Genomic DNA, 14,798 nt, shown 5'->3' with positions numbered 1-14,798 from the left:
TACAACATGAGCATATCTATTATCAGTGATTGCACCACTCATGACACAAATTCCTTCTACGCATTCCAGACTAAGCTCATACCAAGACTTGTTCGAGAGTTTGCTGCTGCCCAAATCAGAATTACCAAAATTCACTACGTTTCAGATGGATCTGCAGCTCAATACAAGAATCGCAAGAATTTCTGCAACTTATACCACCATCAGAACGACTTTGGAATTATAGCCGTATGGCACTATGGAGCAACTGCTCATATGAAGGGACCTCAAGATGCTCAAGGAGGAATTGCCAAACGTCGAGCAAGAATTGCATCTCTTCAAGGTATCAAAATTACAACCGCAGAAGAATTCTTCCTCTGGTGCAGTTCAAATATTGAGGGAATTGAATATATATTCGTCTCGGATTCCGAAGTTCAGAAGATTATTGAAGAAAAAGATTTGACAACCCGGTACGAGACCATCACAACCATTCCTGGAACTCAACAAGCTCACCGTGTTGAAATTGGATCGGGAAAAATTCACCTTTATGAAGTTTCTCGGGACACCACGGTGATGGCAACTAAAATAATGGAATCCGAAGTTGCTCAACCTCTGGTCATCATCGATGAATGTGCCGTCAGCGATTGGATTGCATGTGTCTACGAAAACCAGTGGTACGTGGCCATCATCGATGAAGTGGACCTTGCTGACCAAGAAGTAAATGTGACTTTCTGGAAACAAAACACCTCAAAATTAAAACTTGGAACCTCTTATATTTCTGAAAACGCGTCCTGTTACATCAAAATTGGACAAATTCTCAAGAAGATCTTCCCATCAAGAGCATCAAGACGTGGAAGGACAATCAACATCTCACTGGAGGAGCAGGAAGAAGTAGACAGACTCTTTAGACAATTTCAGCGATGAATAAGGAAGTGGTGGCGAAGATGGACTTCGAATGGTGGTGTTGGTGACTGTTTCCCAAAGATATTTTTTAATAAAGTTATTTATTAAATCATATCATTAAATACTTTTATAAACCTGTTGTAAAATAGGTTTATAAACCTATTTAATTCATTCAATTTTACGAAAATAAAATCTCTTGGTAATTTAGTCATGATCGCATATCGCAAATTAATTCATCAACTTGGCTTTCAATGACTTGTTTTTAATTGGTAAGAATTTTAGTTTAATTATCGCGCGATAATTAAATTAACATCACCTAAGGCGCAAAGGACCAGGGTCCGAGATTGCTGCTATCTCGCTGATGACTGGATTTTCCAGCAGGAATTATTTATAATCAAATAATTCTTGGACTAAGCATAGTCGAAACCCAAAATTACTGCATATTGTCTACTAAACATTATAATACGAATTTTTTGTAATCGCCGAAATTCATGATTTTTGGCATTTAGAAATTCAGATAAGTTTTTAATTTGGAGCGATTTGGATAAACAAAACTTGCTAATCTGAAAAATTGATAAGTGCCGTCATAAGCTCTATAGCGTCAATTTTCGAGTGGATATCACCATTATAAAATCAAAAAAGCTTAAGTTTTAAATTTGGGGCGATTTGGATAAACCAAACTTGCTTATCTGAAAAATTGATAAGTGCCGTGATAAGCCCTGTAGCGTCAATTTTCGAGTGGATATCACCATTATAAAATCGAAAAAGCTTAAGTTTTAAATTTGGGTCGATTTGGATAAACCAAACTTGCTTATCTGACAAATTGATAAGTGCCGTGATAAGCTCTGTAGCGTCAATTTTCGAGTGGATATCACCATTATAAAATCAAAAAAGCTTAAGTTTTAAATTTGGGGCGATTTGGATAAACCAAACTTGCTTATCTGAAAAATTGATAAGTCCAGTGATAAGCCCTGTAGCGTCAATTTCCGAGTGGATATCACCATTATAAATTCGAAAAAGCTCAAGTTTTAAATTTGGGGTGATTAGGTAATTAAAATATCACAAACTTAATTAAGTTGGGTGGTTGAAATCCATATCTCATTAGTGGCCAGAGTTTGTTACGGCTCTTGCAAAATAAGTCCCTCCCTCAGAAACTTTGACCCCAAATTTCTCGTGGTACCATCGATTCCCTTCGGGCAACAAAAGCTGAAAATGTAGCTCTTCCCAAGGAGAAAAATCTGGCATCGGGTTGTCCGAAGTAAATGGGTGGTACCATGCGTTTTTTAAGGATTTCTGTGTACGTAAAAAAACCGCCAATTTTCGAATTTTGAAACTCTTGATGCATTAAAATGTTCGTATTTCAAGGGGAAGTCAAATTGCAAATGCAAGTATAGGTCTAACTCTTATTCTACACGATGTACATTGACTTTCTCATTTTTCCGAACTTTGTTCCTTTATTTTTATAGGGGGTGTGGTTGCACAGAATTCAAAAAATGTTGTGGTACATTTGTCCTTGTACCCACAATTGCATTTACAATTAATTTTATTTGATTCAATGAAATCGATGCGAAAAGCTATGGAACGTATCCGTCATTTTATCTCAACTGGGTCTTTCCCGATTGGTGTGATAACCCCACATGTGAGTTTTTAAGCTGGCTGGATTTTTAAAAATTTGTCCGCAAATCTGAGTAAAGCAGGTTGTGCAAATTGTGAGTTATTTACATATATGAACGCTGGAAATTGTAAATTATGGTTTAATTTTATAGTCTAAACGCTGACCTGGCATTCCGCTTTCGTATTGGGATCGTTTGTGGTGAGATGATTTGCCTTGGTTTTTAACGTTTTGGAGCCCTTAGGACTGTCCGGCTTCTTATCCATCTAGTTAGATCCAGTGTTACGGAAGTTTTTGTTAAAAATGCGATAGACTTGTCGAAATCAATCTTTACTTGGAATCTGCAAACACAAATTACCAGTTTAACTAGCTAAGTGACTCAATTTATTGTCAATTTACTATTTTGAAGTTGATTTATTTATTAAGACAAGTACTGAAGTCATCCTCTCGAGTAGATCGTCTTGTTTAAGAACGTTTAACTAGATAAATACGAAAGTTTTAAGAGAAGTGAATGGTGGTTGGTATACATATCTATGTATTATACATAATGTATACCTACATACATAGGTATGTAGTCATAAAAGAGTTGAATTTGTTCAACCCGAGCCAAGAAGCATGCAGCTCATACAGGAATGGTCACCAAATTCGTTTCGTATTACAGGAAAATAACCATACCGTTTATTGCCGGTAAAAACCTATAAATACGTAAAGTTGGGGATCGATTTTCTGAGAATCCTGACCCCCCCCCCACCAGTACCAAGACACATCCTCTCATGCTAAATTTAACATGGTAAAGACTCTACCCTTTACCACTTCCGTGCAATATTTCTTCAAGCAAACTTTGTTTATTATGAATGTTTATAATGAATGTACATATTTCAAATTATTATTACAGATTTAATAGACAAACATTTACCGGTCTGCCACATGGGATATTATCAGCTCATTATTTAAATTTTGCTCGCAAAACATTATAAAATCTGAGAAATTTAAGAAGTACATACTTACAACTCCACCTTGTGGAACTGGACGAAGAAGCTTTTTTAATCCAGCTTCGTCCTATCACCTTTTTCATAAAGGTAATTCTATTCTAAAGTGAGCAATAATACATCTTCCACAAAAGTTATGCTTAATGTGTGCCAAAGAATTGAAATGCAGGACAACGTATACTCGCCTGAAATTGTTTGATAATAATTGGTAACAATAATATCGTTATGGATTAATGTCCGTATTATTATAATGTGATGATTCAGACGATTGTCATTGTCGTTCGTCATCATTCTTTTATTTTACATTACAATTTTTGAAAGCGTTAAAATATTTATGGACAAGTTATCGATGGGCGAAATGTTGAGTCGTATGATTATAATTCCGAAAGAATGGATGAGTTAAAACGGGAGCAGTAAATATATCGGAATTTGTGGTGGATTCCGCCTAGTGTCACTGACGACTGAATCGGATTAACTCAAAAATAGCCCAAAAAAATTAAACCCAATCTCAAAAAAACTCTTCAACATCGCTCGTACTTGAAAGTTAGTAAAGTGAAACACAATGAAATTCGCTCTTTTACTTCTCGAGGCAATGAACTCGACTGCAGTGTCTGACCAATATGTGCCAGCCGGAAAACTTCTTCTTGCAAAAGTAACACTCCCGCCAATTTGCAACATTGTGAGTTCGCACGTGTTGAGCGAAATTGTGTTTTGAGTGGCTCTTGTACTCGCATTTGTCGCAGAAATGGACCAGCTCTTTACTAGTATTCGTGGCATGTTTCGCCTCCACGTGACGCTTCAATTCAGTTGAGTTGGGGAATCTCTTCTCACAAAATGAGCACGGATGATTCCTCCGATTTTCATGCACCACTCGGATGTGGTGTTGTAAGCCATCCCTACTTAAGAAGGTCTCCGGACAAATGTTGCATTTTGTCACCTCCCGGGTAGATTTGTCCAAATGCGTCATCTGTGAAATGAATATTGCCAATTTTTCATCCACCTTTTCCCACAAAATGCTTATTTACCTCATGACGTGTCATTTTTCCCATCAGGACGAAACCCTTCCCACAAGTGGAACAATTGTACGGTTTTTCCGTCGTGTGGGTGGCGATGTGTGAGTCAAGATTGCTCTTAAACTTACATTCTTTGCCGCAAAGCGTGCAGACAAATCGGACCGGATTCTGCGCGTGGTCAGCTTTAACGTGTTGTGAAATGTGTCGCTTGTTCAGGTAGGTTTTTTCGCAGTCAGGAAACGTACATGAGAAACGAGGTCGTTCCCCTGTTTTGTTGACGGTATCATTGTGTCCCCGTAAAGCGACAGAGTCATGAAACACCCGGCGGCAGATTTTGCAGTTAAACCGTTGTCGGTTAGGGTGGAGGCTTGCCATGTGTAGGGATAAGGTCATTGGGTTTTTCAAAATTTTCCCGCATATCTAAATAAGTGAAAATGGGTATAGTAAAACACGGATGGTCGAAAATATGTATTCTCAACTTCGCAAATACATATAATGGCACACCTTGCATTTCACTTTGGCGTCGGGGTCGTGCGTAATCACGTGCTTAGCAAGTTGCGACTTGAAATTGAACGTTTTTGAGCACGTGGGACATTTCCATTCCTTGCCCGGCTGGTAATCCATTTAACTTCTGGATTGGTGTGCAGGTAACAAATTCAAGGGTTTAATATATGTACACGAATTTTTCAAAGTGAATGAAGACTACGAAATAGTAAATCTGGATCTTCAAATGAGACTTAATCTTGAACTTAATCTTGTAGTAGAAGTCAGATTCAAAACTTTAAATGCACAGTGTTCTCACAAAATTGTACACCAAAAGTCGACTATTGGGCGGTCGACATATTATATTTGTTTTCCACACTTATTTGCAAACTGAATACGAAAGAAATTGATATTTACAAATTTTAAATATCTTTCTTCAAATCGCCGCGTGGGGATGATTAAATATTCACGAAACTACTGTTTTAATTAGTTTTTAAGCTATGTAAAAAAGATATTACTGGACGGATTTATGTACGATTTTTACACTTGCCTACTTTTAGTGTACTAAAAGTGTATTTACTTGATAAGAAAAGATTGAAGATGAACTGTGCGTGGTAAAGGCCGAAGGCAAGTGAACGTGCCTGGTTTGTACACAAGGGTAGCGACTTATGTATGAATACAAGCACAACACATTTCTGCCTTCTGTTGACCCTTCACTTCCCTTAATGTGGCAATGGGAATATGGGGCCCTTCAAGGATTAAGTAACTTTGCCATTCAGTCTTTTTTCCTTCATACCCTGTAAGGAGTGAAATACAAATGTATGAATGGAATGAGTATGAAATGTATGCATGGAATGCATGGTATATATTTCACCTTTACTCCCAAGATTTTTGAAGTCATATATTTGTAAGGTCTAAAATAATGCAAAGAAGTCTTTTCAAGACACCAATCTGCTTGATTTTTATCCACGTTAGAAAGGCCGGGCACTACATTTTACAAAGCCCTTTGCCTACTAATATACAACTAACTTGTGAAACTGGAGGAAGAAAAGATAATTATATTTTAAAAGCGAACACTAATAACTCTTCTATGAAAATTATATATTATACCTCAAGTGTCCCAGCCCAATAAAAATGTAGGACGAAATATATTCCTAATGAAATGCATGAAAACGATTTGTATGCATATGTACATAAGTTCAACCCCTATGAAAATATGAATATATGAAGTATGGAAATATAAACAAATATCAAGACATGCTCCAAGCCTGCTACTTCCAGGTAGAAATTAGAAACAACGTTGGACAAGAGGATAAATATAGTGTTGCCGGTGAGGTGAGCTCAACTCACCTCAACTCACGTGAGCTGAGTTATGAGGTGAGCTGAGCTTACCTCAAATGAGCTGAGGTGAGTTGAGCTCATGAGCTAAACAAGCTGAGGTGAGTTGAGCTGAGCTGAACTGAACTCACAAGCCAGCTCATTTAGCCAGAATCAGGTTTCCGGGTGTTTAATCCTAATTTAAAAAAATAAGATACGGGTCTATAATTGCGGCATGTGTTTAATGGTTGTACTTAAATGCTTCAAGTTATGTATGACCGAAAGTAATTAGCCGGGCCCCGCAATTATGCCAGGTTTGTAACTGTAGCCAGGTCTGCATGATTTGATTTGATTTATTTCAATGAGGCACCCCACTGCATGGGACTTTACACCTCAAGGATAAAAAAGAAAGTCATACATTACATAATTTTCATTTTGCTTGTACATACATATACCAAATGATGATTACGTCATAGAAAAACAATCTTGATACTCATCCGAATCGAATAACTCGAATAATTCTATAACTCTTTTTGTATTCTGGACATTTAAAAAGTACTTCTTCACCTCTTTTTTAAACATAATTAGACTCATCTTTCCATGCTCATTTTTTAAATTTAATGGTAGATTAGACCATGACATTGCTGCCCTATATTTAAAGGACTTTTTGGCAATATTATTACTAATTAATATATCTGGCATGTGCTTTCTTTGGACCAGTCTATAAATGAAGTATGTATGCACGGTATTCATTTAGAACAAAATATTAATACTCAGGTCAGCTTCTATAAAAAAACACCTGCCAGAAACTGTTTTTTCCATGCATAGTTTCTTGCACTCGTACAAGAAATAAGCGCGATCTGGTGAACAATCCGTAGAATTACAGATAATTATAGTTATAATTATAGATATTTTTGCATTTATTGAAATTTACGTTTAAAATACTGTAGTTTTTCAAAGTGAAGTCACTTTCTTCCCAAATTTCAAAATTCCACTCAAAGTGAAGTCGCATCTGCACACCGAACGGTGACGATTAGCACTGGATTTTTAAGAGTGTATGTTTTTTAGCGTTAAATTACCATGGAAGCACGAACGACTAAATTCTATCAATAAATGTACGCTGCTATATTTACCGAAAATTACAAATCGTGAGATGGTCATTGACTTACGATTAGCATATTATTTTAATACATGATGATAACAGCTTGTTTTCCTCTATTAAGCCTGCGTGATATTTTATCTCCTCGCTCTATTGAGCGAGAAAAGCTCTCGCTCTGCATTTCCTCTCTATACTACGCATGAGTCCAGAACTCTGACCGTATTTTTCACTTTGAGAGTTTCAAAGTGCACGCAAAAATTTGAAATTTTCACAATATAATTATTTATAGTTTTGCAACAAATTACCATTCATCGATAAGCAATTGTGATTGTAGATTTATTTATATTAATCAATAATCTCAATATTACCGAAATTTGCACAAGTATTGATTAATATAAATAAAACTACAATCACAATTGCTTATCGATGAATGGTAATTTGTTGCAAAACTATTGACAGCTATATTCTGAAAATTTCAAACTTATGCGTGTACATTGAAACCCGCAAAGTAAAAAATGATGTCAAAATTGTACTACTTTTTGAGATTAATCTCAACTCGTCATAGAGTATGTGTGGTGGGAAGCTGCCACCACACACTGGAAACCACTAAAAACATAAACAACTCCAGATGAGTTTTGCAGTTTTTTGCAAATAATTCAAAATTCCCACCGAAACTCGTGAACTTTTTACCCCACCGAGTTCATCAGTTTCGCCACTATGTGATGGATAAGGATTTGTTTAACATGAAATATAGCCAATTCTTAAGGCTTACCCTCAAACTCGGAGGAGTGAATCGGGTTTGGAGCAATATCCCAGTTTCAACCTTCTCTCTCGCTTTGCGTAAAGCCTTGCAGTGCCTATCTCGAAACTTCGCATCGACCCTGTGGGGGGAGGAGTCGACCTCAGGGTTCATAATAGTGGAATATGTTGCACTCGTCTTTCTGCGTCTGATGGTATTTTTTCAAATTTTTTAGACTCGCGCGACGGGCTGCAAATGGTTTACCAGTCTACATAAGATTACATTACTTGATGGTAAACCATTTGCAGCCCGTCGCGCGAGTCCAAAAAATTTGAAAAAAATACCATCAGACGCAGAAAGACGAGTGCAACATATTCCACTATTACGAACCCTGAGGTCGACTCCTCCCCCCCACAGGGTCGATGCGAAGTTTCGAGATAGGCACTACAAGGCTTTACGCAAAGCGAGAGAGAAGGTTGAAACTGGGATATTGCTCCAAACCCGATTCACTCCTCCGAGCTTGAGGGTAAGCCTTAAGCAAGCCTCATCTAAGCTTTTTTAAAAGAATTTATGCATTAGTGCTGGTTTTGAGAGGATCCTTGAGAAACACGTCTGAAATACGCATTGCAAGTATAAACAAACAAATGATCACTATGTAGTCATCACTCAAATTACCTTTGTATTTAAGATTACTTTTATGCGACATTTAAATTGTTCTGATTTAAAACACTGCAAATTGCGTCCATTATGTACACATCCGGAAGCTTTATTCGTAAGACTTATGAAACGATAAATTTTAAACGGCCCCTAACCACATAAACTATATTTTTTAATCTGTTAAAATGTATAATCTCTAGTTAAGTGTTAAGCATAAGTTTTTGTATTTCTTGTACGAAATAGCCAATATAATAAAGCTTCAATTCTAAATTCAATTCTCAATTCAAAGTTCACTTCAAAAATCGGTATTAAATAATTGCATAAGTAGATACGTCAAAATTTATTTTATTCCAATTCAACAGCACGTTAAAAGATTGAAAATAATTACACGATGTGTGAAGAGCTGTCTAAAATTTGTCAGATCCCCCAAAGATTGCAACCAATGGAACCAAGTAATAGGCTCGAAGCTTAACAACGATACCCGAGACTGGATAAGCTCAAAAAGTTAGATCTTCTAAACACTTCTAGTAAATTTTACGTAGTGAATAAAAAATTCTAAGGTCGACCTGAATGCTACCGAAAGAAATATTTTGACCTACACGACGAGACTACTACTTTTGCACTTTACATTTTCCAACGTATGAGCTTTGGAGCAGTGTTTAGCTAATTTACCAAAGTAGATAAATTGCTTCCCACAGAAGTAGCATTCAGGTCGATTCTTGTTTTTGTGGCGTTTCGCATGGTTGGCTAAACTGCGTCTCGAGTGACTTTTGTACTCGCATTTGTCGCAGGAATGAATCAAATCCTTTGTCGGGGGATGTATCGCCTCCACGTGGCGTCTCACAGCCCGAGATCTGGTAAAGGTCTTGCTACAAAATTTACAAGAAAAATCCCTTCGATTTTCATGAATAACTTGGATATGCTGCTGGAGGTCTGTTCTGTTTAAAAAAGTCTTGGCACACGCTTTACAATTGAAAACCTTTCGCATAGATTTTCCTAAATGGGTCATTTGCAAAAATACACATGCACATATGTATTGCTAGTTTTGCACTCATTGTTCCCCATATGCATTTATTTACCTGGTGACTATTCATGTCACTCCTGCGGGCGAAACGCCTCCCACATGTGGCACACTTAAAGGGCTTCTCGGTCGTGTGGGTGGAAATGTGACCCTCAAGATTTGTGTTCTCTTTGAAGTTTTTCCCGCAAATTGTGCACGGAAAACGGGCCGGGTTCTGGGCGTGGACACTATTCACGTGTCGCGAAATGTGTCCCTTGTTTAAAAAGGTTTTCTCAGAACCGGGAAATCCACATGGCAAACGGGGCCGTTCACTCGTGCTGTGAATGTTTTCGATATGTTTCGCTAAAGTTCTAGAGTTATGACACACCCGGTAACAAATGCCACAGGTGGGCCGTTCCTGGTTGGTGTGAAAACTCCACATGTGAGATTGTAAGGCGGCTGGATTTTTCGAAGCGATCCCGCATATCTAAACAACGAGAAACTGGTGACGTGGGATCGCGGATGGCCGAAAATAATTTCAATTTCACAAATACACACCTTGCATTTCGCTTTGGCGTCGGGGTCGTGAGTGATGAGATGCCTGGTAAATCGAGACTAGAAATTGAATGTTTTTGAGCATTTTGAGCATTTCCATTCCTTCCCTGGCCTCCCATCCATTGAGCTTTTAGATAAGTTTGCTATAAAAAAATTCAGCCGTTAAATGTTTTCCAGAGTTTGTCAAAGTATTTAAATGTGAACTATAAATATACGTATCGCCAGAGGATAACAGCATGGGAATGCCATATGTCATATCTTGTGGTAGTGAAATTTCTTGAGAATTTAGCTACTTATGTAAATGGTGAAAATCGGAAAATTATTGGTGTACACCAATTTGCGTTGGTAATAATAGTTTTCTAGACAATTGGAATGTTACGAGGAGGAAATGTTAAAATATGTCTAGAGTCTAGACTCTAGCCTAAAACTATTCTACTCAAATAATTTCACATATTGGGAAGAAATACATATACGTATCACAAAATTAGAAAATCTAGCATCACACAATATGGAGAGATTGTACTGATTTTATTTAGTTGATTACTATACTCACATTTTTGAGCTTGAATTGAAAATAGATCAATCAGCTTTTCCCTCACGCAGTAAGACAGAGGGTATTTTTATTGCGAGAAGTTTGGGGGTGAACTGTGCGTGGTAAAAGTCCGGAGGCAAGTGCAGGTCTGCCCACAAGGGTAGCGACTTATGGGCATAAATAGGCACTTAAATAAGTACTTGCTGTATAATGAATGACACATCTGCATTTCTACATCAGTTAACCCTTCACTTCCCTGAATGTGGACTGAAATAAGAGTATGGGCTCATTCATGGATTACGTAATTAGCCCATTCAGTTTTTTTTTCTCTGCATATTTTCATATCGTATATATGTAAATAACGTAGTATATTTACTTCCCGGAATGAAAAGTACGCATTATACACGTTACTCCAAAGATTTTTGAATCCGTAAATTTGAACGGCCATTAATCTAGTAAATCCGGTATTTCCAACTATGCATATGTATCTCCCATGACAGATATTTTTCTACCTCGGTGCACACAATTTTAGCAAAGCCTTTTTTTCCACCTACTTTGAGGAGAAAGGGTAATTCTATTCTAAAAGCGAGCAGTAATAACTCTTGCTAAAATTATACTTGATGCCTTTAAACAAATCCAAATGCATGACGAAAAATATATTGGCAATGAAATGCAGGAACAAGATTTGTATGCGTAATAAGTCCGCACTTTACGTGATTGGAAATAAGAATTCCAACACAAATTCAGACCCAAGGTTGCTAATTTTCAGACAGAAATTTGGAGCATTCAGTGCTTGAAAACGAATTTATGTCTTGAATGCCTTGAATGGGTGAAAGGTCGTACTGGATTATTCGTGATAAGACATAATGTAAATAATCAATTAAAATTAATTCTTTATAGATTTTATGCTGGCCGAAAAACAATTTAGGATTCAAACCATGTAAAAAATAAATGTTTACTTATTTTCACGAATTTTGGATTAAATAATCACTTAATTAATTCTGTTTTTGATTAATTGTTCTCTTGCGGTTGTCGTGTTAAGAAGAAGTGACGTGAGTGGTTGTTCATGTGGTACAAAAAAGGTTGAATTCGTCACCCATACCCATTTAATAAGCTCGTAATTCGAAGAAAAATTATTGTAAAATTATTTCTGGATAAAAATGCGCATCTCATTGTAAGAAAGCTGCGTAAGTGCGTAAAACTTAAAGCCAGTACATATGTAGAAGGACTATGCACATATTTATATTTGACACCATGAGATGCGCGTCAGAAAGTGGCAGTCGACTTTATTCTCGAAATATACAAAGTAATTCACTTAAATGACAACGACTATCTTAAAATTATTAAAAAATATAATACATTATTCATAATTATTAAAGCCAATCTTTTCTAATTTTCCAAGGTATGAAAGCAACTCGTGTGTTTTACTAATTCCTGAAAAGTGAAAAATTTCTTAGCACAAAAATAACATCCATGTGTCCGGGCATTGTGGCGTGTTACGTGCAGAGCTGGGAAAATCTAGATTAAAATAATCAAGATTAAGATTAAGATTAAGAATAATTAATCTTAATCCATAATTTTAATCAAGAAATTTGATCGTATTAATCAATAATTTTAATCTTAATCTCACAAGTCAATTTAATTAATTTAATTTTTAATTTTTAATCTTTGAATCTTCGACTTTAATTTTAATCACGATTAATATTATGATTACCATCACGCTATCTGTTACTCGACTGTCGACTCCTTGTAAATCTCTAAATTTCAACGCACGATCGTCTTTCAACACTGGAACCATTTTAAAAAATCAAAACAATTCTAAATTTCTGACAGGTTCCCTTCTTTGAAAGGAACGTTATTTAAAACTATATTCTTTAAAAAGATTAAGAAATTTGCTGTCATTAAAAAAATTAATTTAATTAAAAAAATTAAGAGTTATTATTTTTTGAAATTTAAAAACGCGTTGCATTTGAGGTGAGACTAATTTTTACTCGTATTACAAGTTATTGTATTCGCCTTAAATTTAGCTGATAAAAGTTTAATAATTTTGAATAACAATTTTGAAGCACCGATGCTTCATACTTTTCTCAAATTTTAGAATTTATGATATAATATCGATGTAAACTATAAAAAACGGCGATAAAATAAAATAATTCTTAATTATTATTATTAATCTAGATTAATTAATCTTTAATCTTTAATCTGTGTCATAAAAGTAGATTAATTTAATCTTAATAATTTAATTTAGTAGCGGAAGAATAATTTTAATCTTAATCTTAATCTCTGATTCGGGGATTTTTAATCTCAAATCTTAATTTTTAATCTCGAAACTCATTAATTTCCCAGCTCTGGTTACGTGGTAGTCTAAATTGACTTTCGAGTGACTTTTGTACTCGCATTTGTCGCAGGAATGAACCTTTTCCGTGTTCGAGGGGTGTGCCCTGTTCACGTGACCCTTCAAGTTTGTTGAACAGGAGAATCTCTTGTCACAAAATGTGCATGGGTAATCCTTCCGATTTTCATGCACAATGCGGATGTGGCCTTGTAGACCATTTCTAGTTAAGAAGGTCTGACAATGAGTACAGATGTGACACTTTGACATTACTCGGGTGGACCTTTCCAAGTGAACTTTCTAAAAATAAATTTAATTTTCGCACTTAAATTTCCTACAAAATATTTAAATGTAAGTACCTCGTGACGCTTCAAGTTTTGCTTTTCGGAGAAACTCCTCCCACAATTGGCACACTTAAACGGCTTTTCGGTCGTGTGGGTGAGAATATGGTGCCCAAGATCACCCCTGTTTTTAAATTCTTTGCCGCAAAGTATGCACGAAAATCGGACCGGATTCTCGACATGGTCAGTTTTTATGTGCCTCGAAACACAGCGTTTATCTAAAAAGGTTTTCTCACAGTTGGGAAATCCACATGGCAAACGGGGCCGTTCACTCGTGCTGTGGACGACTTCAGTATGTTTTCGTAAAGTGGCAGAGTCATGGAAAGCTCGGTTGCAAATCTCGCAACTGGGCCATTTCCGGTTGGTGTGAAGTCTTTGCATGTGAGTAGAAAGGGCGACTGGATGTTTCAAAATTATCCCGCATATCTAAATGAACAGACAAAAATTGGTAAATGAGAAGGCGAATGGTCGAAAATATGTTTAATTTCTGATGTTTCTGAAATCACATACCTTGCATTTTACTTTAGCATTGAGGTCATGCGTAACGAGATGCTTGATAAGGTCCGACTTGAAATTGAACGTTTTGCAGCACTTTGGGCATTTAAGTGACTTCATTGGTGTGAGATCCAGCTCCGAATTATTATGGTTGGATCTCTAACTAAATAATTATGGGTTTGACGTTTGGTGTTTTTAATTGCGGAAGGTCAGGAAAAGTTTAACTGTGCTTATTTATGTACGAAATCTTCAATTCGGTGGCGAAAATTAACAATGTATTTCCACAAATATTTAGAATTTTCATTAGCTATTAATTGGTAACAGTGTGTCTCGCACATATATTTAAGTTATATATATATTACAGAAGTTTATGGACTGAGCGTGAATGGTGAACTGGGTAGTATTATTCGCATAAGCACTGCATGCATGCGTAGTTACGTTTGATAAAAAGGTCGGATATTTTTACCATGCACTGAGGGGTGTGCGGAAGACTCCCACCCATGGACTCCTACCCCATGAAATACATATCTAACTGGAAGGGGAAACAAAACTCTATGGGGAAACAATCCTCATGCTTTTCAAGTTGCCGGTCGTACGACCCACGAGAAACTTGCTTATGTAAGTAGCCATCTATACAATCAGTCATCCATGCTCCTACCCCTGATCTGCTACCCATTATCCCCTACCCGTGATGATTCCCTACCCATGAACCCCTATCCATTATCTCCTACCCGTAATTAACTCCTACTCTGATT

At 36.6% G+C, this 14,798-nt stretch overlaps 2 protein-coding genes and 1 long non-coding RNA gene across 12 annotated transcripts; all 3 read right to left on the bottom strand.

Moving 5' to 3' along the window:
- Positions 1 to 3,719: 3,719 nt before the first annotated feature.
- On the bottom strand, positions 3,720 to 5,627 carry LOC110857185 (zinc finger protein 888). Its single transcript, XM_022105793.2, has 3 exons — positions 4,998 to 5,627; positions 4,506 to 4,913; positions 3,720 to 4,447 (listed from the first exon to the last, which is right to left on the bottom strand). Exons 1-3 carry the CDS (start codon positions 5,115 to 5,117, stop codon positions 4,058 to 4,060), a joined length of 918 nt encoding a protein of 305 aa, XP_021961485.1. The 5' UTR covers positions 5,118 to 5,627; the 3' UTR covers positions 3,720 to 4,057.
- A 4,247-nt stretch (positions 5,628 to 9,874) lies between these two features.
- LOC118438079 lies at positions 9,875 to 10,991 on the bottom strand. Its single transcript, XR_004836588.1, has 3 exons — positions 10,897 to 10,991; positions 10,347 to 10,486; positions 9,875 to 10,275 (listed from the first exon to the last, which is right to left on the bottom strand). It is a non-coding gene; the product is annotated as an uncharacterized LOC118438079 (long non-coding RNA).
- Positions 10,992 to 12,135: 1,144 nt separating this feature from the next.
- LOC110857186 (gastrula zinc finger protein XlCGF49.1) lies at positions 12,136 to 14,470 on the bottom strand. 10 transcript variants are annotated; one of them, XM_035857807.1, is made up of 4 exons: positions 14,059 to 14,465; positions 13,567 to 13,974; positions 13,207 to 13,507; positions 12,136 to 12,383 (listed from the first exon to the last, which is right to left on the bottom strand). In XM_035857807.1, exons 1-4 carry the CDS (start codon positions 14,161 to 14,163, stop codon positions 12,265 to 12,267), a joined length of 933 nt encoding a protein of 310 aa, XP_035713700.1. In that variant the 5' UTR covers positions 14,164 to 14,465; the 3' UTR covers positions 12,136 to 12,264. The 10 variants fall into 10 exon arrangements, with proteins under 10 accessions (XP_035713700.1, XP_035713702.1, XP_035713704.1 ...); XM_035857809.1 differs by having other exon boundaries at positions 12,136 to 12,393; positions 13,292 to 13,507; XM_035857811.1 differs by having other exon boundaries at positions 12,136 to 12,309; positions 13,232 to 13,507; positions 14,059 to 14,463.
- Positions 14,471 to 14,798: the final 328 nt, after the last annotated feature.

Source organism: Folsomia candida, unplaced genomic scaffold (assembly GCF_002217175.1).
Source record: "Folsomia candida strain VU population unplaced genomic scaffold, ASM221717v1 Fcan01_Sc018, whole genome shotgun sequence".
Lineage (NCBI taxonomy): Eukaryota > Metazoa > Arthropoda > Collembola > Entomobryomorpha > Isotomidae > Folsomia > Folsomia candida.
This window is presented reverse-complemented; position numbering and strand designations above follow the sequence as displayed.

Coding starts and splice junctions, on each gene's coding strand:
- LOC110857185 (XM_022105793.2), bottom strand. CDS start 5,117: ATGGATTACCAGCCGGGCAAGGAATGGAAATGTCCCACGTGCTCAAAA. Junction 4,914..4,997: donor ACGCCAAAGTGAAATGCAAG/GTGTGCCATTAT, acceptor TCACTTATTTAG/ATATGCGGGAAAATTTTGAA. Junction 4,448..4,505: donor GAAAAATGACACGTCATGAG/GTAAATAAGCAT, acceptor TTCATTTCACAG/ATGACGCATTTGGACAAATC.
- LOC110857186 (XM_035857807.1), bottom strand. CDS start 14,163: ATGAAGTCACTTAAATGCCCAAAGTGCTGCAAAACGTTCAATTTCAAG. Junction 13,975..14,058: donor ATGCTAAAGTAAAATGCAAG/GTATGTGATTTC, acceptor CTGTTCATTTAG/ATATGCGGGATAATTTTGAA. Junction 12,384..13,206: donor CAGAGCTGGGAAATTAATGA/GTTTCGAGATTA, acceptor AGATTTTCCCAG/CTCTGCACGTAACACGCCAC.